General features: G+C 59.6%; 2 protein-coding genes across 8 annotated transcripts in view; one reads left to right on the forward strand and one right to left on the reverse strand.

The window, feature by feature from the left end:
* LOC132008255 (tetraspanin-18) overlaps window positions 1-5957 on the forward strand; it is a 178025-nt gene extending 172068 nt beyond the window's left edge. For 5 of the 6 annotated variants that reach the window (XM_059386785.1, XM_059386788.1, XM_059386786.1 and 2 more), the window contains 2 exons: window positions 506-589; window positions 2658-5957. In XM_059386785.1, coding sequence (XP_059242768.1) covers window positions 506-589; window positions 2658-2705 — 132 coding nt within the window. In that variant the 3' untranslated portion in view covers window positions 2706-5957. The remainder of the gene's footprint in view (window positions 1-505; window positions 590-2657) is intronic. The other variant, XM_059386790.1, reaches the window with a different exon arrangement.
* A 4-nt stretch (window positions 5958-5961) lies between these two features.
* On the reverse strand, window positions 5962-22428 carry LOC132008258 (tumor protein p53-inducible protein 11). Of its 2 annotated transcripts, none has more exons than XM_059386791.1 (8): window positions 22143-22428; window positions 12095-12168; window positions 11185-11344; window positions 10524-10582; window positions 10238-10286; window positions 9777-9873; window positions 8689-8790; window positions 5962-8171 (listed from the first exon to the last, which is right to left on the reverse strand). In XM_059386791.1, the coding sequence occupies exons 3-8, from the start codon at window positions 11311-11313 to the stop codon at window positions 8038-8040; spliced, it is 570 nt and encodes a 189-aa protein (XP_059242774.1). In that variant the 5' UTR covers window positions 11314-11344; window positions 12095-12168; window positions 22143-22428; the 3' UTR covers window positions 5962-8037. The 2 variants fall into 2 exon arrangements, with proteins under 2 accessions (XP_059242774.1, XP_059242775.1); XM_059386792.1 differs by lacking the exon at window positions 22143-22428 and adding an exon at window positions 21459-21628.
* Window positions 22429-22561: the final 133 nt, after the last annotated feature.

Here is a 22561-nt window from a genome sequence, read left to right on the forward strand (position 1 = left end):
TGTAACTGTCCACATAAAGTGCTACATCCTCATTTTCCTGGCATGGGAAAAGCATTCCAGCCAGAGAACAAGAGCAGCATGTGCAAAGGCCCTGGGGTGGGAAAGAACATGGGGTGCTCCAGGAACCAACAGAGGAAGGCCAGTAGGGCAGGAGCACAGTGAGCAGGGCAAGACTGGCTCAAGGTGAGGGCAACAAAATGGCCACTCCCACTCTCTCCATGTGTCTATATCCACCTCTGTCTCTGTGTGTGTATCCCCAGCACTGCTTGAGAGATCAGTAATAGCACAGGAATCCATCCGCTTAGAGGGGCCTGGAGTGATGGGCTCTGGACCTTGGGGGAGGCCCACCCAATGGTGCCAATAGGGGTTTGACAGGGTAAGCCTACTGCTGCCCCAGTTTTGGGGCCCCAGGCTAGTTCCCAGGCTTCATACTTCAGTCCTGATGCTGGCCCCTGACCCCAGACTGTCTCCAGTTATGGCCTCTCTTCTGGTCCTTCCTTCCCAGGGCTGTTACACAGTGATCCTCAACACTTTTGAAACCTACGTCTACCTGGCTGGAGCCCTCGCCATAGGGGTGCTGGCCATTGAGGTAAGTAAAAGCCCCCCATTTCTCTGGCTCCCCAAAAGCAAGGCACACACAGGGTCTCGGGGAGATCCCCTGTAACCTGCATTTCCCAGCCCACCTCAGTCTCCACATCCTAAATCCAGGACCCAATGGGTCCCCCACTGCAGGGACTGTGGTGTGGGAAGCCCAGCTGAGTCTGTCTGTTGCCTGAGTCACTGTTGGACTCTGGGCTCATCTAAGCAAGCCTCCAGCAGTGAGTTGGCAGGCTCTGAGAGTCATCCCACAGTCTTCCTCCCACTGCCCGCTGCACCCCCCATCCCGTCCCTGTTCCTCTCTGGCTAAGCCTCCCCCAAGGTCCAGAGTGAACCCTTTAACGAGAATCAACACTGCTGCCTTGTGGGAGGGGCTGCGGCTTGTGCGTCCAGATCAGACCCTTTCTCTGTGGGAGGCTCAGGGCCTCTGGGGCCTTGAGACCTCACAAGGGCAGTCTTAATGAACCCCTTTCACCCCAGTCCTGGCCAGGGGCAGTGGTGACTCCCAGCTCTGAATGAAAGGGAGGCGGCTGCAGAGTCTGCAGAGTCTGACCACCGCCACGAGGTGGCACTTCCACCAACAGACGGAGCTGCCCCTCCCTTCTCCCGCCAGCTCCTGGACTTGGCATTGACCATCTCCAGGAAAGACCACTCCTGGGCCTCAGCCAGGCCTGGGCGGGCGGGGAAACAAAGTCAGGCAGCCCGAGCCACAGCCTCCCTGTGCCTCCTTAGGCAGGTGGGGGGAGGGGGGAGAGTAGGTGTCCAGAATGCCCCTCACCAGAAATGTCACTTTGCTCAGCTTCTCAGGGCGTCCTCCAGCCCTGGGTGGAGCAGTTTTGTGGAGACTACCAGGGATGTGGGGGAGGAGGGGTCATTTATTCATTCATTCAGCAAGCATAGATTGAGCCCCTACTGTATGCCAGCATCGTTCCAGGTAAAGCAGGTCTCTCATAGGGCAGGGGGACACAATGAACAAGGAACAGATAAATCTGCTGGGACTGCGGGAATCGCAGGCATGTGTCCCGCTGGGGAAGGACATGGGCTTTTTGGGGATGGCTCCCAGCTCTGCCTCTCCCCAGAGGGGCCTCTGAGCTTTAGAGGACTCCTCTGCAAAATGGTACTACTACTCTGTTCCCAGGCCGCGGTTGCGGCTGGGCGTCATAAGGATGGCAGAGGGTGGGGACTCCATGCCTGGCCAGGCTGTCCTAGAGTCTTGTTAGACAATGTCTGTATTCTTGATCTGCTGTCCTCACCCCCGGCCCACAAGCCTAGCTGCACCCCGAAGGGAGACAGGAATCTGCTCCCAAAAAGGGACTTTTTCTGTATCGCTGTCCCAGCCTCACCTTTGCCCACGCCGCTTCCCCAACCAGAAATCTGGCCCTGAGTCTGTGGTCTGGGGATTGTCCCTTCTGCTACTCGCAAGAAGACCCCTGCCTGTGGGGGCCTCAGCCATTCTAGTCAGAGGGGCATCCTGAATCTGGGTCTCTGCCTGCCCTACCCCCCAACCCCCTCCCACCCAGGGCCCTAGTGCGGTGTTGGGTCATAGTGCTCTCAACTCTGGCAAGGGCTACATCTTCCCCCGCTCCTGAGAGCTAGAAAGGGGAGTGCATGGGACTTCTGAGTATGGGCTGCAGGGTCACAGCATAGACCCAACCCCCAGCTCCCCCATTTGCAGCTGTGTGACCTTCAGTGGGTCACATGACCTCTCTGTGTCTTGCCTCTGCTCTGTTGAAGATTTCTGAGAAAGTACTTAGGACTGGGCTGGGCGCACAGGAAGCTCTCAGGCTTCAGGGCAGGGACACCTTTGGCCCAAGTTGCTGCTAGCAAATAGAGGAATTAGATTTGAACCCATGTCCAAAGCCCACTTCTTTCCATGACTCTGCTGCACAACAAGGGCCAGTGGCTGGCAAAAGGTGCTTGCCCCCAGGGATCCTCCCGCAGGAGTGTGCCCATTGATGGGTGAGCCCCCTTGCTGGGCCGATGGTTACTTCCCCTTGGGAGGGGACAGCCGCGTGCCAGGCTGGAAGCCCAGCCTGACAAGCCAACTTCTACTTCTGCAGCTTTTCGCCATGATCTTTGCCATGTGTCTCTTCCGGGGCATCCAGTAGAGGGCGTGGCCTGGAGCCTGAAGCCTCACCCACCACCACTGCCCAGCCCCCGACGCCCTCCCCTACCCCGAGCCCCTGCCCCCTTGGCCCCAGGGGAGGAGGTGAGATCACCATAAGTGGGCAGGAGAAGGGGCAGAGGAAAATAGCTATTTTTTTAACAAGAAAATGAAGATGAAACTACGATTGTTAGACCCTGCCTGGTCTCCGGGTGGGTGCCATGGGCTCTTTTCAGGGGCCTGGCGCCTGAACCCCAGGAAGCTGTCTGCACTAGAGACCAAAGGAACCCCAGGGCCAGGTTCCCTCCTCGGTCCCACCAGCCTCTGGCAGTCGCAGGCCTGGGCCTTCTCCTCAGCTCCAGGTGCCAAGAAAGTGCAGATCTAGCCAACAAAAGACAAACGCAGCTCTCAGAGGTCGACAAAGCCCCCCAGAGCCCCAAGGAGACTCGGTCGCCTTGTCCTTAAGAACTCGGAACCTACGTTCAACCTCTGGTCCTCTGATGGCGTTGTCCCTGCCTCGGGCTGGGGTCAAGAATGGGCTGCAGACACTGGATCCAAGTGTGGCCTAGCTGGCAGAGTCCCTGCTTCCCTCATCTGTTGGATCACATAATCCAGAAAGCCCAGAGAGGGGCCATTTTTCATTCAGTCACACAGCATATGCATGACAATTCTGAACAAGAACCCAGTGGTCCCTTGGCTGCCTGTTGCACCTTCCAGGGCTCTGTAGGTCCCAGCAGGTCTGCTGCTCACACCCCTCCCTGGCCTCAGCATCCTGGCTTCCCCAGGAGAGAGAAAGCAAGCTGGTCAAGAACTTACCAGCTCCACAGCTAAGAAAATTCTGGACTGTCCTCCCTGCTCCCTTCCCACCTCCCCATACTTCCTTCTAAGCCCCCAGGGACACGGAACTCTCACACACACACTACAGTCACTTTTCTACACTGCCCACCTCTTCCCACAAGCCCAGCCCTTTCCCTGTTCCCCAACAACTCTGTGACTCCCAGGGCTGGAAGGAATCCCCAAGACCATCTGGTTCTCCTCTCCCCTCCCAGAACTGAGACTTGGATATCTTCCACAAGATTTCTGCCAAGACTTCACCACCCTCTTCTTGCATACCTCCGAGGACGGGGAGCTTTCTACCTCCTGAGACAGACTTGTCTTTGGACTGCTTTGACTTCTTAGCATCAGCTCAGTGCACATGAGAGTTCTCTGTTTTTCTCTGCTTCCATCTGTGGCATTCCACTTGCCCTCACTCCCCAAAGTGTTAAGGCCACACAGTGCCTCCCCCAACCCCATTTTCTCCAGGCTAAAGAGCTCCAAGACACCTCATTTCTGCTGCCAAATGGCTTCTTGTCCCTTCATGGGCCCTAGCACACTTCTGAGTGTTTCTTCCAGGCTGAGGTAGGGAGGTGTTTTCCCCTAGACCCACACCCACACAGCACCCACAGACCCTCAAACACAGGCTGTGCATTCTAGACCAGTGTCGGCAACTGTATCGCAAGATCCCTCCACCCCAGTGAATCAGGATTGCCTGCCAGGCTTATTCAGAGGATGGGAGGTTTGGGGACGGTTGGGGGAGGGGGGAAGGACAGCATCATCCTGATCAGTGGTGTTGGCCAGACAATCAAGGCTTGATTAGTGATGGCATGGCAGTGGGAGGGGCAACACAGAGCTGTCCTCCCCAACAGTCCCTCTTCAGTATTTGGGGAGAACCTATTCTGGATCCCAGACCCTGTGTCCGCTTCCAGCCTCCCAGCCCCTAAGAGAGGCAGGGCTGTGCCTGGAGCCCCATGCCTCCTGGCTCTGCCACTAGCCCCCTTTACAGATGCAGCCCTGAGCTCTGTGCCTGCTGTAAAGATCGGGTTTAACCTCCTCCCCGTCTCTCCCCTTCCCCATCCCATCCTTATGCTGCCCCCGTCCCCCAGTCCCAGGCCCTGCTCCTGGTCTCCAAGCAGGGGCTTTCCATATTATCCCTGGAACTCCAGATGTGTGGCCATGAACTCCCCAGAGCCCCCTGCAGCTAGCGGGTAGCCCAGCCCAGCACGAGCAGGGCCTTGGACTTGGCTCCTCTCTAGACCCACACCCCCGCCCACATGCTCAGCTCCAGCTTCCTGGCAGAGGCAAAGGGCTGGTCTGAGCTTAGCAAAAGTAACAACAGCTGGCTTGGCTGGACTCAGGGTCTTGTGGGGCAGCTGTGTGGCTCTAGTCTGGGGGCATCTCAGGCTTCCTGGTCCCCTCTAGTCCCCTACCAGCCAGGAGAATCTGGGACCTTCAAGATAAGAAGGGCCTGGCCTCTGGCATGCACTCCCTTCCCATCTCCAGTCATGTCCATTCTTCCCACCTCTTGTCGGCCCCGGGAAGGTCCGTGGGAGGCAGAATAGATCCCAGAGGAACATCAGGCTGAGGCAGGTTCAAGGGCGAATGGTGAGCGTCATCCCCCAGAGTTTTCCAGAAAGGTACCACGGAGCACCGAGTCCGCCACTGCCCACACAGGGGCTGGAAAGGGAGAGCGAGCAGTCTCCAGCCGTGACCGTCTGCAAGGCTGCCTCGCAGACGGTCCGAGGTGCGAAGGACAGAGCCCAGTCCCAGTCCAGGCTTGCCCCCTTCCCAGGCACTTCGATCTAACTGGGCCGGTTCATATACAGACTCAGCACTTGTCGAGGACAGGTGTTCCTTGCGGTGGTCTGGCTGCAGGGCCACGGGGCCGTGGGGGTGGGGATACCTCTCTAAGGAGACCTCCTCCAGCCGAGCTGCAGAGGCCCACTGTTGGTCACACACACACACACAGCCTGGCCTGAAAGCCAGGCTTCTGCTCCAGAGCGCGTGCGTCTTGGGAAACAGAAGCCGTCTGAGGGCTTCGGAGGCTCTCTTGTCCCTCTCATTCTTCCATGCCTAAGGGGCCCAGACCGGAGACCCCAAACCAGCCGAGGCCCCAGCACCCCATCTCCCAGAAGCCCCCTCTTCCCTTTCCCTCATGGGTCCTAGGTCGAAAGTCTATTTTGAAAACTGTAAATGTTCCTCGCTAATTTATCATGTTTATTTCCTGTGATCCCCCCCCCTTTTTATATTCTATATCAAGAGGAGTTTTTTGTAATATAAAACAGGACACCCACACTGATGGTTTTGCACTGGTTTTTGTGACCGTTTCTTACAAAAAGAAGGAACGAAGAATAAATAGTGACTGTGAAGAAAGGTGGTCTTGCTTGGGCGGGGTGGGAGAGGCAGAGGCGGGAGCTTGGCCGGGGGGGGGCGGGGGGGGCCAGGGGGGGGGGGGGGGGGGGGGGGGTGTCTCCACAAACCTTCAGGGTGGAGCACGGGCCCACCCTGGGTTTCCTCAGATGTGTGGGTCCCCCTCCCCATTGTCACTGCCCCCATCCCAGTAATGGCTCCTTGCTTAGTGCCCCCCACACCCCCCATGTCCCCAGACCACTGGCTGTTTGCCAGGCTCCCTCCCCCTGGGCCCAGCTCTGATGTCTAAGCCAGCAGCACAAGCCATCCCAGCAGGCCCTCCTGACCAAACCCCAAGGGGCAAGGCTGAGCTCGGCCCTCCAGCCTGCCCCGGTGCACCCCAGCGGGGAGAGGGGGGGTTGTGGGGGTGAGGCCAGCACAGCCCCCAGAGCCCCACAGTTAAGCTGGAACTTTCTACCTCCCTGCCATCGACCCCGGGGACACCGATCCATCATGCCCACTGGAGACGAGGACAAACCACCCATCCGCCGTCAAAGGATGAGACAGGCCTTAAAAGGCTGGGGTCGGACTGAGGACAAGAGTGTGGCCAGGGGGCAGTGGGTGCCCTGCCTGGCCAGGGCTCGTGAGCAAGCAGCTGGGTTCTGAGTAGCGGACCACGCGACAGAGGCAGGAGACGGAGGTCAGGGAAGAGCCCAGCCTCTCCCTTCTGCTCAGCTGGTCACCAGCGGCCTGGCCTTGACCCTCAGCTGTGGACCTGCAGCAGCCCCGCAGCTGTGCCAGGGACCAGATGCGTGGCTGCGGGCACAGCCAGGTTCCCGGGCACAGGTGCAGCCGGCGGCAGCCAGAGCTGGGCCATCCCCTGCCCACCAGCTGCCTTGCACCACCCAAGACACTGGATTCCAAGAGGAGAAGCAAGTGTGGGGCCCTGGGCTGCCTTTGTCCACGCTGTCACCAGAACACGAGGGCCACCATGCCCAGTGAACGCACTTGTGTCCCAGAGGGAAGGAGCGCAGGGGAAGTGACAGACAACAGGGGCACGCACATGGGGGCGGGGTGGGCCGGGGGCAGGACAGGAGGGTCTTCGGCTCTGAGGGAGCCGCCGGTCAGCCTCCTCCGGGGCACTTGGGGTGGGGGACATGAGCGCGGCCTGTGGAAATATTTGTTTCGTTTCCCTGCTGAGTTGGAAGGACACCCAGTCCCAGCTCGCCGGGTCTCGGGGGCAGCACCCCGGGGAGAGGCTGAGGGTAGGTGAGGGGCTGAGCCAAGCGCACCTCAGACCCTGAAGGACACAGCAAGGGACCAGGAGATGCTGCTGCTGCTTCTCTCTCTTCCTCCTCTCCAAACCCCGTCACTCACGGGAGCCTCCACGGGGTCCTTAATGCCCACTGCCGGGGCCGGCCTGCGGGGAGGCTGCTGGGGGCCTCTGGACCCAGGCCAGTTGGAGGGAGGGGACTCCTGAGTGCCTCCAGCAGCCTAGAGCAAGGCCCTAGCACAGAGCCCGTGGTGGCCGGGCTGGGGCTGGGCAAGGGCTCTAGCTGCAGGTGGCCGGTCTCTCAGGGGTCCCTGCCTGTCAGCCCCGCAGTGGGGCGGTGGGAAGGGCAGGGATGTGTGCGGAGGGATGGCCGGCAGCTCCCATGGGTGGGGAGGGCCCACACCGAGGAGGACGGGCGCAGGGTTGAGTGGCCAGCTCTTCGAGGCATACACAGAAGCCACGTTCAGCTGTGTGGGCACTAGAGTGGGGGTGGGGGGTGCGGGGAAGACAGGGACGCTGGGCACCCCTCCCAAACAAAAGAAGGGTGTCCTGGCAGAAGGGCCAGAATCCGCTCTTTAGCCCAACACCCATGACTCAAGCTCTTCGGTCAGTGTCTATCCACGGGATCTGGAGGCCAAGAGAGCCAAAAAAAAAGGGAGGTGCTGCTGTGTGGGGCAAAGGGCAGAGGTGCCGAGGCCTTGTCCCTCCCTCAGCCTGAAAGTCCAGGAGATCACAGCATGTGGGGGTGCCCAGCAGGAAAGGAAGGCGAGCGGCCCCACCTGCCTAGGGCAGGCCTGGTGCAGGGCAGGGTCCTTCCTGCCTTCCAGGAGCCAGAGGGAAACCGAGGCCCCAGGCAGGGTCTCCCTGCCCCACGGGGACCCCCTAGCCCAGCAACGGGCTAGACTTTCTTGGGTTTTCGGCCAACTTGGTAATAGTAGTAAACACTGATGGCGACAAAAAGGAGACGACTGGCCAGGAGCAGCAGGATCCCCAGGGACACGAGGCCTGTCTCAGCTAGCGTGGCGGTGACCACTGCGAGAGAGAAAGACCGGGAAGGGACAGAGGTCAGAGGAGGGGTGTGTGTCACAACTCCCAACACAGAATAACCTGCTGCGCTGGGGTCTCCTGCCAGCTGCCGGGCCTCAAGAACACATCTGGTCCCAAGTCCCCTGCGGGACAGATGCTGGGGTGAGAGGGAGCACATGGGCCACACTGGGTGTGCGCTGTCACACCTATGCTGGGTACACAAGGGAGTGATGGGTTATGGAAAGCTGCAGGTGCACGTGCGTGTGGGAAGCTGTGGACATATGTATGTGTGTGTGTATGTATGTGGGTGTGTGTGTTCAAAAAGGTACAGGTACGTCTCAGGTGTGTGAGCACAGGGGTGCACACATACGGGTAAACACGGCCATGTGCGCCCCTCCCCCTCAGATTTCCATCCCCTCCTGGAAGCCAAGTCGTGGGAGCTGGAGAGCCAGGGGCCAAGCGGCCCTGCCCATATCCCCCACCCCATCCGTCTCCCCATTTCTCTGTCCACCTTGGGACTCACCCAAGAACTGGACCCCGAAGTAACAGGCTTCGGTGAGCAGAGTCCACCGGATGATAACCTTCTCGGCCGTGTAGAGAGCGTTCCACATGATCAGGGAGATGCCTGCGGTCAAGGGCAAAGAGCAGGCTGGGGGCAGGCAGCTTGAGCCACCCACCCCCTCAAAGCCAGGACAGGATCCCAGACTTCCACATCCTCCATCCCTACTCACACTCCCCAAATGAAAACTCATCCATCATCCAGCTTAACCTTATAACCCTAGGTCTCCCACTGCCTGAGTGAAGGGCTTAAAGGTATCCCAGTTGCTGCCAGGCCCTGCCCCCCACCCCTGGTACCTGGGCAGACACTTGGGGGATGGATATTAGTGCCATCAGCACAAGGTCGGGGACACTGCATCTACAGAGGCATGGCCTACCGACATGGGGGGGGGGGGCTGGGCATCATGAGATGGGGCTGGAGTTGGGGCCCACTGTGGGATCTGAGGGAGGGAGGGCTGGAAAGGGAGACTGGATCCACACCACAGACCACCCCAAAAGCCAAGTGACAGGACTGGGCCTTTATTCTGCAGGCAAAAGGAAGCCATATAATGTTTCAGAGAGGAGGGGGAAATGCTACCTGGATGAGGCCTTAAAAGCTGTAATTCAGCTTCCTACCAGGCACCATGTGTGACTCAAATCAGAAAGGAAACAGGATGGTTCACGGGAGAGACCCAAGAGTGGGAGAGGTTTTGCACTGTGTTGATTTTGTCTCCTCCTCTAGGCGGCAAGGTCCTGGAGGGCAGGGCCAGGACCTCATTCATCTCTGCACCCTGATGATTGATGAGGGGAGGTGCACTAGGGAGTAAGCCCTCAGGAAGCCTTTGCCCAGATGATGTCAAAGACGCCACCCCGTGCACTGGGTACATTGCAGCAGTGGCCACAAGATGGCAGCACACACCCAGCAGAGCTAGACTCATGGGCTGAAGGGGGTTGGTGTGTGCTGAGAAGGGGAGGGGAGCCCCCCACCCCTTCCCACCAAGATAGGCTTCCCCGGCTCCTCTCAGTCTCTGTGGGGCCCCAGCTGCCCTTCACATCTGCCCCAGCAACACTCACTGAGGAGAGCCCCGCCGTAGAGACGGATGGGGGTCTTGCTGGTCACCTGGGCTCCGTCGAAGACGGCATCATAGAGCTGGTCAGGGAAGGCCAGAGCCTGTGGACAGGGTGGGCAGTTCAGGGGAAAGTTGGAATGTCTCCTGGACATCTTTCCCCCCGGAAGCCAGGCTGAAGCGCCTTGACTCTCCCCCACACCCCCGTGCCAGGACAGAAGGCTCTAGGTTCCCAGAGGCACAGAGTCAGGAACATGGGTCCTGGGATCTAGGATGCTCCAGAACAGGCAGGGTTCAGGTGGGAAGGACTGGGACTCGGGAGGGGGCTAGAGAGCCCTGACAGGTAGGGCCTTAGCATGCTGGCCTTGGGGGAGAGGCAGCAGGGGCCCCAGGACGGGGAATGAACCTCCAGAAGAGGCCCAGAGCCGGGTCCCAGGGCCAGGGGTGAGGGCGGGGGTGGGGGCTCACCATGATGGCAATGCCGGAGAACAGCACAGCGGAAGCAAACTGCCAAACCCTGGGGACATGTGGAGAGAAAAGTCACAGCCAGGCCCCCCTCACTGCCACCCGCAGGGCCCAGGGGACCCTCTCCTCCCCAGCCAGATGTCCAGCGATGGCTGGCTTTAGAGAGAGGGAATGAGATGAGATGGAGTCACGGGCATGGGGAGACAGGGATGAAACTGACGAGGCGGGGCCTCACGCAGCACCCCACCCCATAGCCAGGCACCCACCCAAATGCACCCTGGACGCTCACCTCAGCCCCAGAGGCTCCCGAACGGCAAACTTGATTTCGTTACCCAAGACCTGGCTGATCTGTGGACAAAGAGGGGGTCAGGGGCACCCCCAGCCCATTCACTCCCTTCCCTGAGCCCCCCTGGGACCCACCTGGGTACTTCCACTTAGCCAAAGTGTCACCCAGGCTGGGAGGGTCACACTGAGGCCCCCTCCCTCTGCCTGTTCTTGACACCAGAGCTTACAGGAAACTGAAAATATGGTGGTAGGAATAAAAGCTCAGGGTTCAGCTGGACACGGGCTTAAAGCCTGGCTGTGCCCCTGCCTGGGGTGGCCTCGCACATGTCCTTGACCTCTCTGAGCCTCAGTTTCCTTATCGATAAAATGGGTTCATAACTATCTCCCAGGACTAGCCAGATTAAATCAGATTTATAAACCAACAGGCGCAGCAATGGGCACACAGTAAGCATGAAATTCATTCTAATGATCTTTCTTTTCGTCATTATTCCCCTGATATCTCCATGAAGTTCCTAGAAAAAAAATAATGAGCCAAGTCCCGGGGTTCCCACAGCTTCACAGACCGCGTCTGCTCTTCTCCCGAATGGCAGGCTGGACCCGCCTCCCCAGATGGGGGCTCAGAGGCGGACTGCAGGGTGAGGACGGCTTCGGACCCCTCAGCCCACCTTGGAGCGGTGCACCTCCCCGTCGTCATCCTCCCCGCCCACGCCGAGGATCTTGCGGGTCTTCAGACGGCTCACGAGGTCCGTCTGGCTGTGCTTCTTCATGAGAGGAGGGGGCTGCTTGGTCGCCATCTTGCCCTGGAGGCTGGTGTCTGCAGAGGGGCTGAGGGGAGACACCTGCCTCAGCCACAGGTCCTGTCCAGCTTCCAGACCTCAGAGGCAGCCAGACCTGACCCCTGGGCCTGCGGAGACGTCCCCTGTCAGCCTGGGGCAGCAGCTGGAACTCTGGGGGGCCCAGGCTTGGTATTTAGCTCTCTAACCAGCTGGCTGTGAGGGGAAGTCTCTCCCCTCCCTGGCCTCAGCTTCCTCATCTATAAAATGGGTGGGCGAGCATGTCCCGAAAGCCGTTCCAGCTGTGTGAGCCCATCTGGCCTCCATGGACACGGCACACCCTGAGTAATCAGGTGGGGTGGAGCCTTACAGAAGGCCCTAGAGGAGGGTGTGGGCCCAGGAAAGGCATTCAGGCCCCAGAGGAGACCACATCCAAAGGTTCCTGGGAGATGGGGGCAACGAGGAGTCCGGGCCGGTCTTGCCAGAAGAGGGCAGATCTGCCCAAAGCCTGGGGTCCAGGCACCACACTGAATTTTTTCCCAGATCATCTCTCTGCCCAACAAGCCCTCCCTCCCTGTCACGCAGACAACCCCCTTCAAACCTGCCAGGTCTGAAAGTCTCCAGAGCCCAACGGAGCCAGAGGAAGGATGGCCTGGCGCGCTGGCAAAAGTTCTGGGCCCCTTCCTGTCAGGGACACCCACCACCGGCCTCTTCCCTACCCCAGGTCTGCTCATGATCCCCCACAATCCCCACCTCCCAGCCACCCCCCAGCTCCACCTCGGGCTGGGACTTGAGCACCTACTGTGTGCCTGGCACTGGGCTGGGAGACACAGAGATGAGTTGACTGCTGGTCCTCACCTTCAATCAGCACAAAACCTATGTGAAGGAGACAAAAATGTTGACCCCAGTGAGCCAAAGGCTTCCAAAACCTGGCCCAGGGGTGGCCCTGGGCTCCTCTATTCATAGCACCCCCACCCCCTATCCCTGGCAGGCGATGGGAACTATTTACACCCATTCCAGAGAGGAGGAAACCAAGCTCAACGAAGTCCAACAGAGACGGGCTGAGTCACTCCAGTACCCCCCACGGCACTCCATCCCTGGCACCTCATTCTATAGAAGCCCACAGCCACCCTCCCGGAAGGCCGGAACACTACCCTCACTTACAGACAAGGCTCAGAAATCACGCGTCCCTCTGCTGGGCCTGCCGGACCTTGGTCGCAGTCACCCTGCCACCTTAGTGGTGTGTGGCCCCAACCAAGTCTCAGCCTCCAAGTCCTGGATCAGGGCTGCCAGAGGCAGAGATGGCCTCAGGTCCCCTCTGGTTTTCTAGCCTCCCAGTGTCTTAACACAAAACAAAGCACCCAAACAAACCCCAGGGCATAGAACCAAGCTGTAGGGGGCCTGGGAAATGTGGTTTTAGACTTGGGTAAGGCCTGGGAGTAGCTAAGCAGCTCCAGTTTGAAACTGACCACACAGATCAGTCTCGGGGGTCTCCGCTGAGTGATGTTCAGCCCCCAGGCCTCAGTTTCTCATCTATGAAGCAGGGGTCGCTATGCGGTCCCCTCCCCACACACCACCGGGGCCACGGAGGTGGCCGGTGGTGGTGATGAAGGCAGTTCCAATGCCCAAGGCCATTTGATGGGGGCGGGGGTGACCAGCCCCACAGGAGAATGCAGGGTTTAACCACACTGTTCCCCAGGGGAACAGGCATTGTCCCCATGCCTCAGCACTTCCCACAACTTCTTGTGACTCCAGAGAGGCAACAACAAGCCCGGCGTCCCTCCCGCCGCCCAGTGGACCAGTTCCAGATGGCCCATGAGAGCTGGCCAGCCACAGCTGGGAGCCGCCGGGCCTTGCTGCCCTCAGCCAAGAAAGCACCGGGGAGCCCGGCCCTCGCCCCCCTTCCTTTTCCGGCCTCCCCTCTGGCCTTTCATCTTTTTCATTTACATACTGCAGAACCAACATTTTTTTGCTGTTTTGCAGTTACAAGACTTTTAGCCAGTGTAGAGATGCAGAGAACGACCAACGGCGCTTTGGGACACCTGCCTTGGCCCTCTCCCCCCCCTCCCCCCTCGCCCCTCGCCGCCACTGATCTGTGGGCCGTCCCTCTAGCTTCGGCTCTGTTTTTTCAAACACGTTCTATAAATAGACTCATACAGACTAGAACCATTTGAGACCGGCTTCTTGCATTCCACCTAACGCTAGGGGCTCATCGGGGCTGCTGGGCGCCTTCCCCTGTCCGGCCCTCTTTAAGGCAGAGTAATATTCCACAAAGTAGATGGACCCGTTGGTTATCCAGTCACTCACTGGAGGACATCTGGGTTGTTTCCGGAGTTTGACAGTTACGCATAGATCTCCATCCCGCAGCATAAGGTGGCACTTGGATCAAGCCCACCAGATCCCAGGCTGTCTCAGGGACCCCTGCTCAAAGCATCAGCTGCCTTCCTCTGCCCAAAGAGCCCTCCACACCAACACACACTGGATACTCCCTTCTTCACTGCAAGCCTCAATCTGCAAAGCAAGGGCTCTGGGGGTTGGCAGTGCCGGCCTCCAGGGACAGGGTACGGCAACGGGACTGTAGCATCCTGGGCTCCATCGGACACCGGCAAGACTCTTAGGAGGGACAGTCTTTATCCACAGGCACCTCCATCAGGAACTTGGGCTGGTGGGGCCCACTGTGGTCTCCTACGGAGCCCAGCCCCCAACAAGGAGCTTATCACCCCCAAAGGGCAGGCCTCCCGAGGAGAGTGGAATCCCCAGGGAGTATGATCCCCAGCACCTGTCTCAGCACAGCTAACCACTCTGAGCACTGAGTTCTGTCTCTTCTTCACCCACAGCACCAGGCTTTGCCTGGGAAGCCTAGGGCGGCCGCTGCAGTACCCTACGCACCTGCCAGGCCCCTCAAGGCAACCCACATACACGGCCCCCTCCGATCTGTCCTGGAACTTTCTTCCCCTTCCCGCTCCACAGGTGTTTTCAGGCCGGCCTCATTCTAACCTAAGTGGAGACAGAGGGCACCTCCCCCGCTCCGCTCCCTGCACCGCAACTGGACCAGAGGTGCGGTTGAGGTCCTGAGTCTGCCCTCTTACCAGCCGCAGGGCTTCGGGCTGCTCCTCGCAGCTCTCCCAGACTCAGTGTCTGCCCCTGGGAAATGGGGTTAATGAGAACACTCTCTCTGCACAAGTGCTGGAGGCTAAGGAGAGGGAACACCTGGGGTGCCCCACCTGCTTCCCCCCACTCCTACTTCCCTTTCTTCATTCAGCCATTCAGCGGTGCACAATGGAAAAAGCCTGCCTGATAGGGCTGTGGCTTCCTTTCCAGCTGCCCTCTGGAGGGCCCTCGGGGCTTCACCCCTCCCCCAGGCCAGGCTGCCAGAGGCTAAGGGCAGGGGAGGGTGGAGGAGAACCTGCCAAGCAAGGAACCAGGACAATGTAGCTGCAGCTCCCAGAGCCCAAGTTCATGACCTTCTACATTCTGCTCCTGGCCGGCCTCTCTCACCTTGATTCCCAATAAAGCCAGCAAGTCCCTGTCCTTCTTCAGAGCTGTTACAGTTCTAAAACCACTGCCCAGCCAGGAAGGTCCTCCTGGAGCTCTGTTCCCGGTCTCGACCATCCTTGTTCTTCAGGGGCCTTCCCGGGACACAGCCTCTCTCTCCCTCCCCTGGACTCTCTGGGTCTTCCTGGGGACGGCCACGGCCCACTGCCAGGCCATATCCTTAGTCCTGTCACAGGCACCTGACTCCTAGAGACCCCGTGATCTGAAGGCAGGGCTGCTGTGTGGCCCAAGAATCTTCCCTCCGCATCTCTGCACACAGGATGGGGTGGGGGGTGCTCAGTCAGCACGGGCCAGTGAGTGACATCTGGGCCATAGGGAGCAGTGGGACCCACCCAGAACACTGGGGATCACACTCAGACGGGGCAGGGCCCAAGTGGAGGCTCGGCTCCAAACCCACACTGGACGAGGCAGAAAGCTGAGGCCCAGAGAGAGCCACATAGGAGCCAGTGGCAGGCACAGGCAGGAAAGGGGCTTTGCAATCAGGCGGGCTGGCTTCAAATCTGACCTCTCCTCCTGGCCCGTGGCCTCGGATCCGTGGGTCTAGAATGCTGAAGGCATAGGAGAGTAGGTACAGATGGTCTTGGCAAAGGGTCTGGCCCATAGAGTGCCCAGGAAATGTGGGGGTCAGGACTCGGGGGCGGGGACAGTGTGGTGAGACATCGCCATGCCCCCTCCGCAAAACGCTGTGGCCATCACTAGAAGGCCAGCATCCCAGGGCCAGGCTTTCTGTAGGTCTTGCTCACAGAGTCTGGGACACTTCCCGGCGTGTGAGGAGCTCACCAAATACCTGTCACCAAGTCATGAGTTGGGGAAGGGGTGGAGAGTGCCCCTCCCCGGTGCTGGCCAAGGTCTGACTCCCTGCAGCACTGCCCCCCCACATGCCCCTACCTGCCCTCTCATCAAGTACAGGGACATCTGAGCCCAGGAAGAACATTCCCAAAGAGCTCCCCCATGGCAGCAAGACAGAGGGGTCATGACTAGACAAGAGGCCAGGAACAGAGAGGCTTACCAGGGGTGTGGGTGTCAGGGGAGAACAGGGGGGCATATACTCAATGATTAGGCAAACGTGGGCTCAAACTTCAAGTTTTTCTCTTGTCTGTAACCTCAAAAAGTTTCCTAACCACTCTGAGCTTCCATTTCTGCCTTGGTGGAAACCACGGTACTCGTTTTTAGCTCACAGGGCTGTGACGAGGCGCTGAGCAAGGGCAGTCAAGGGGCCTGGCCCCTCCTGCAGACTCCTTGCTGTCCTTGCTTATGCGACAGGCTGCCTAGGCCCTGCCAGGGCAGGAGGTCGGGTGGGGCAGGAGCACGGTTCCCCTGCTGGTCCTAAAGGACCTCTCCCCACCCCACTACAGCCTTCCCAGGAAGCCTGGTTTCCATAGAAACCATCAGGCATGGAGACTGTGCCCATGAGGGCTGACTTAAAAACCTGACCAGCAGTGGGGGGGTGGGGGGAGGGTGGAGGCGGAGGAAGGGGGCCCGAGGCCCTGCACACCCACCAGCTGCCAAGCCTCCCGGTGATGCAGGGGGGAGTCGCTGCTGCATTGAGCGTCACAGCCAAGAACGACTTCCTTTTCCAATAAGACCCTTTGTTGGAGGGACCATGCCCCCCACACCATCCCTCCCCATCCGGTAGACACTGCCCCCGAGAGCATCTGTCCGAGGGCTGGAGGCAGGGAACAAGTACTTCCAGACCAGGGATTCACGGCAGCCCCCACAACAACCCTGTGAGAATGGCTGTGTTGTCACCCCCACTCTACAGAGGAAGAAACTAAGGCCCGAGGGACTTACTCAAGCTTCTCAGAGCTGACACTGGGAGCGAGTTAACTACGCTGTAAATAACATCCTGAGAGAAGCCCGTGTGTGTGTGTGTGTGTGTGTGTGTGTGTGTGTGTGTGTGTGTGCAGGCGCTGGGGTGCTCTTTGGTAAACCTGACCTCTAGGAAGAACTAAGCCCTAAGCCATCTTCCTCATCACATCGGCCTCTTGAAAGCCCCTGGCAGGTTGCCAGCATCTGAACTCCTTCCTTCCTGGGGTCTAGGATCCCTTGGGTTAAGGCCCTGTGACCCCAGCAGGACCAGGGAAGGGCTGCAGGGAGACCCATTGTTCTCTTATCACGGTGGTGTAAAATAGCTGGAAACCGGGTGTGGGACAGGGCAACGAGGAAAGGGGGCAGCGAGAGGAGTGAGGAGCGGAGGCAAGGAGCGAGAGCCAGCAGGGAGCCCAGGGAGGCTAGAGGGTCCAGAGGCCCCGTCATCCACCCCCGTGGCCCCTTCCTGGGGCGGCCCATCAGCTCCTTGGCCCAGAGGCCCCTCCAAAGACCTCCAACCCAGAACCCGCGAGCCTGAGCCCTCAGGCAGAGTGACTCTCACATCTCAAAGGCTGTGCTGAAGGGGTGTGGGCGTGGATAGACCCACGTTCATTACCAGCCTGAGGCCGTGGGGCGAGTCAGCCTGAAGACCCTCCATTCCTGTGCTATAAATGTGGGTCACGCTGCCTGACTTACGAGGCTGGGGCAGAATTACAGCCAAGCTAGGAAGTCACAGGACACAAAGGGGGCTTGCTTCACTAATGCGTGACTGGCGTCATGACTGACGTCATCGCAGTGGCCCCCAGGTGCGGGTCTGGTCACATGGGTCTCGGGGCGACAGCACCAAACCAAGGCGAGGCTACACGCCACAGAGCTTCCTGGCGGTGTGTCCCTCGAGAGCAGACTTATTCTAAAGGCTGAGCCCGCCTGAGTCAGCCTTGCCTCTCCAGCAGACCACGAGCCCTGCCAGCATCATCCATCACCTGCCTCACCCCACCTCCCACCCCCCACCCCTGGGGCTCAGGGTGGATGTGAAGGGCGGGGCAGGGCAGCAGGCAAGCCCTGGCAGTGGAGAGGAGGGGGCAGGACCTGAATCCCGCTGTGGGGACAGACCTGGTCCCTGAGACAAAACCCCGACTCAAGAAAAAGAAGGCACTCCATGTCCCATTTCCAAGAATGTCCAGGTACACGGAAGCTGGCATGGTGCCCAGTGGGGAGACAGGACAGCTGAGGTCCCCAGAGAGTCTGTCTACCACCACGGCAAAACCAGGGCCCTACTCTGGGACTCAGTCGCCTCATCTAAGAAAAACTGAGAGTGTGGTCTCCATCACGTTCAACAATGTGGCTTTGAAATCCACACACCAACAGGACACGAGGCCCTAGCTCCAGCTGCCTGGCTGCCCCCGGGGACACACAGGATTTATCTACTGTTCTCTTTCTTTTGAAGGTGCCTAATTGCCAGAATGGCAGAGGGAAGCCCAAACTTTTCATCACAAATAAACATCTCCAGAGCTTCAGGGACTGAAAGTAAACACGCCTGCACGCCAGAAAGGCTGAGACAGACAGAACAGAAGAGGGGTCCTCCCTGGGCCTCACACCCCAGGGTCTGAGGGTGGTGGGAAAGGGGGAATCCAGCCCCCTGACCAGCAGCTGTCCCCCTTCAGGGGGGGGGGGGGGGGGGGGGGCTTTTCCCTATCCCTGCTGACGCAGAGGGTGAGCACAAGGGGAATTTCTATTCTTTTCAACCGGGAATGGGCCCGTCCCCCCAACCCCACCAGCCCAGGGACCATGTCAGGGCTCTCAAAGGCAGCTGGTGCTTCCAAATCCCATGGGGGCCATGACCATGGGGACAGCCTGACTTCTGGCTGCCCTGGGGCCAGGGCTGGGGTGAGGAGGTAGCAGACACACGCCATCCCCCCCCCCACCCCCAACCATCGCGCCTCCTACCTCTCTCTAAAATTCTGGGTGGGTTGGGAGAGGCAGGCAGAAAGGTCCCTGTACTTTTCCGAGGATGCTATGGGCTAGAACTACAGTCCAGGGCCGACCATCTCCCCTAGGGTTTGGGGCTCTGGCTCAGGGTCAAAGGAGTAGATCAGGACTCAAAAGGCCTGTGCTTAAATCCTGCCTCTACCATTTATTCGCTGCATGGCCTTGGGCCAGTGACACCATTTCTCTGGGCCTCAGTTTCTTCAGCTGTGAAATGGGTGTAATAAGCACACCTACCACCTACTGATGAGAAGATGCACAAAAACACCAAGAATGGCAACCGTTTTATAGCGAATGCTCAGTAATAACATTGTTGGTATTATTCTCAGGCTAAGAGACTCAGCTTCTTTGCCTCAGTTTCCCCCTTGACCATACCAGCTTCAGTCCCTTTCTAAGGGTTGTATGCGGATGCAGAATGGGGTGTTTACAAGGGGTGGACTTAAGAAGGAAATGGGAAGGGAACAAGGGTCACTCGTGTCAGGAGAAAGACATTGTCCCAAGGCGCTCACAACGGATAGGCAGGGAGAACCTGGGGAGATGGCTGATGGATGGGTGGCAAGGCTGCGGATCCCCTTGAGGTACTAAGACTGCATGGCTCCCCTCCACGTTACTGGCACTTGGCCAGGCCTGACCCTGGCAGGGATGTAAATCGGTGTTCCCAGTGAGTAGCTGAGATACAGAGAAAGTGCAAACAGTATGGGCCAGGAGGCAGAACCTCAGGTACCCCATCCTGCTGCTTCATGTCCTGGGGTGACTTACATGTCATTGCTGAGCACCACTTCCCTCAACTGCAAAAGCGGCATGCATCACCCCTTTTCAGTCAGCCTTGCCTCCTAGCTCTGCCCTACCCCCTCACTCCACGAGAATCACAGTGGCTCCTTACTGTTTCTCAAATATGGCGGACACATTTCAGCCTCAGGGCCTTTGCACAGACCATTCTCTGCAGGATCTTTATTTCCCCAAGCTATCTCCACAGTTCATGCTTTCAAAGCCTTGGATCAAGAGTCACCTCCTCAGGAAGACCTCCTCAACCACCTTGTTTTAAATGGAAACCCCGGGGCACCTGGGTGGCTCAGTGGGTTAAGCCTCTGCCTTCCACTTGGGTCATGATCTCGGGGTCATCGGAGCGAGCCCCGCATCAGGCTCTCTGCTCAGCGGGAAGCCTGCTTTCCTCCCTCTCTCTGCCTGCTTGTGATCTCTCTCTCTCTCTCTCTGTGTCAAATAAATAAAATCTTAAAAAAAAAAACTAAATAAATAAAATGGAAACCCCACCCCTGGCATCAGTACTCCAGACAGTCAACTCCCCCACCTCACCTCCCAATACACTAAATAATTTACTTTATTATTTGTCCTTCTACCTTTTAAGTGTCAGCTCCATGAGGGAAAGAGTCTTTGTTTTGTTCTCAACTGTCTCCCAGTGCCCAGAACTGTCCAGCACTCGGTTCACTAAACCACCTTTGGTATAGGGCCCACAATTTGCTCAATCAGTGAAAGTAAAGAAGAGTCTTGAACTATGTATATCAGAGGTCACTGCTAATTTCATCCCTCTCTTACCCTCACACAGTGAGGGGCAGGCCCTTTCTCCAGAGCTGGTGGGGGCCTATCCTCAGATTTGGGGAGAGAGAAGGCAGCAAAGTACAGAGTTGGAGAAGCTTCAGCTGGAGCCTGGAGGCAGGCATCCAACAGGTGTTGACAGCCAGACATGGGCGAAGGCCTTTGGTTGGGCCTCAGCCCTCCACCCCAAATTTATAAGGACTGATTAAACCTACAGCGTGTGGGCAGAAAAAGAGAGGTCAGGGCAGCTTGCTTCCAGCTAATGGAGCCAGAGGGGACCTCCGGGACCAGGCAGCCCATTCTGTAGACAGGAAAACAGAGACCTGGTGAATATACAGTTCCTTATGTCCTAACAACCAACAAGAAAAACTTTCCCTCTTCCTGGGCTGAGTGTGGGGCTAGTGTGAGGCTTCCGCTAAGGAATGGACAGTGTTCCTTCCTGGCGCTCCACCAGCACCTCCCACCCCATTCCACTCTGTGTCCCTGGGATCTCTAGCTCGCAGGAAGAGAGGGTCTGCAGAGGGTCCTGACCCCCTCTGCACGGGCCACCAGAGGTTTAGGTCCAAGAGGCCGCCCAGTTGGGGTGGGCATCCCTGTGGCCGTGATGCCTTCTCCTAGCAGGACGGCCCCACCAGGGAAAGTTTGAAGGAAATCAACCAGAAAGCGCGGGGCGATGGTGGGAAACCGAGGTGGCACTGGTCGTCCGCGCTGGGCTCCAGAGGAGCCCCGAGTTCCCGGCCTCGGGCCACTCCTGCCCCCGCCCACCTTGCTCCAGAGAAGAAACCCGCTCCCCTGAGGCCGCGTGGGGGCGGCGGGAGCCGGGCACTGGGTGGGGGCGGGGAGGGCGGGGCAGGCGGGGCAAGGGGACGCAACGCAAGCGCCGGACCCTGTGGGGCGCGCCCGGGATGCGCGCAGGGTTCCGGCGTTTCCTCGATAGACACCCCCACACACCCCGCCCCGAGGTGGATGCGACTATTTTGCTCCTGGCAGGGACCCCCCAGCCCACCGAGAGCCAAGCCGATGGCCCCACACTGCCCCCTTCCCGCTGAGCGCGCGACTTAGGGGAGACTGGGGAGCGTCCGTCTCCACCTGTGCTTCCCGGACCCTCCCACCCAACAACTGGGTCTTAGGCGCGGCCACGGTTTCTGCCTCCCCCCACCCCCAATCCCTCCTTCCCTCGCAGGCCCGGAGACCAGGGTCTCTCCCAGTCTGGCTTCTTCTTCCGCCACTGTGTCCTTTATCTCCTAGCTCCAGGCACTCACCCACTTTCTGAGACCCGGGCCTGAGAGCTGGGGGACTCCAGGCGGGGAGCTCCGGGCTGCCGGACGCCCCCACAGCCCGCCGAACCAGTAGGTCCTGCCAGCGGGAACTCCGCCACCGCGGTCCGCGGCTCTGCGGGGGCGAAGGCAGAAGGAGGGGCACTCGCAAGTTTGTGCCGCGCACTCCTCGGACCGGGGAACAATGGCGATGTGGGGGGAGGGGACAGAGAACCGAGCGCGGGGACAACAGTCAGACCCCAGGGAGACAGAAACTGCTCTTGGCTCTTTCTCTCGTGCTCCGAAGCTGAGGGGGAGGCAGGGGGGGAAATCAACAGTCCAACAGGGAGGAGACACCGAAGGGAGAAAGACGGGGTAGAAAGGGAAACCGAGGCAGAGGGAGGGGCGGTGCGAGTGGAGACCGCCAAGGGAGGTAACCGAAGGGGCTCCGGGGCTGCGCCTTTTGGGGGGGCGGGGCGGGAGGCGACCCCTGGATTCCCGGCATTATCCGCCGGGGTCAAGAGGTCCTGGGGCGTCCAGCTGGCGCGCACGGGGTCCCTAGGTCTGCCGCGGTCCCTGCGGGCGGCAGAAGCCCCGCCGGGCCGGGCTGGGCTGCGCTGCGCAGGCACCGGCCGGCGGCGGGAGGGGAGCGTGCGAGGCTCGGAGGCGGCGGCGGGGAACAGAACTTACGTTCCTAGCGCATGCTGGCGCCGGCGCTGCGCGGAGCTGGCGAGCCAGGGGACGCTCGGGCCCTCGGGAGCCTCACATCGCGCCGCCCGCGCGGGGCAGGGCAGGGCAGGGCCGGGCCGGGCGGGACTGCGCGCGGCGTCCTGCGCGGCCGGGGTTTACCCGAGTCTGGCGGCCCGCGCTGGTCCCTCCTCTCGGTCCCGCGCGCAAGCCAATGGCGCGCCGTCCCCTCCCACGCGCCGGCTGCCTCGCCCCCGAGGGTGGCCGCCCGGGGGGAGGGGGAGAGGGGTTGGGGCCACTGGGCTCCGGGGCTCCCCGGCCGAGGCTTTCTTAGGGACTGCCTGTGGGGGGCGCGCTCAGGCCCCGGGAGAAGGCGCTGGAGAATCACCGCGCAGGAAGACTTTCTTGGCAAGTTCTGACGA

The sequence above is a fragment of the Mustela nigripes genome, unplaced genomic scaffold, assembly GCF_022355385.1.
Source record: "Mustela nigripes isolate SB6536 unplaced genomic scaffold, MUSNIG.SB6536 HiC_scaffold_76, whole genome shotgun sequence".
Taxonomy (NCBI): domain Eukaryota; kingdom Metazoa; phylum Chordata; class Mammalia; order Carnivora; family Mustelidae; genus Mustela; species Mustela nigripes.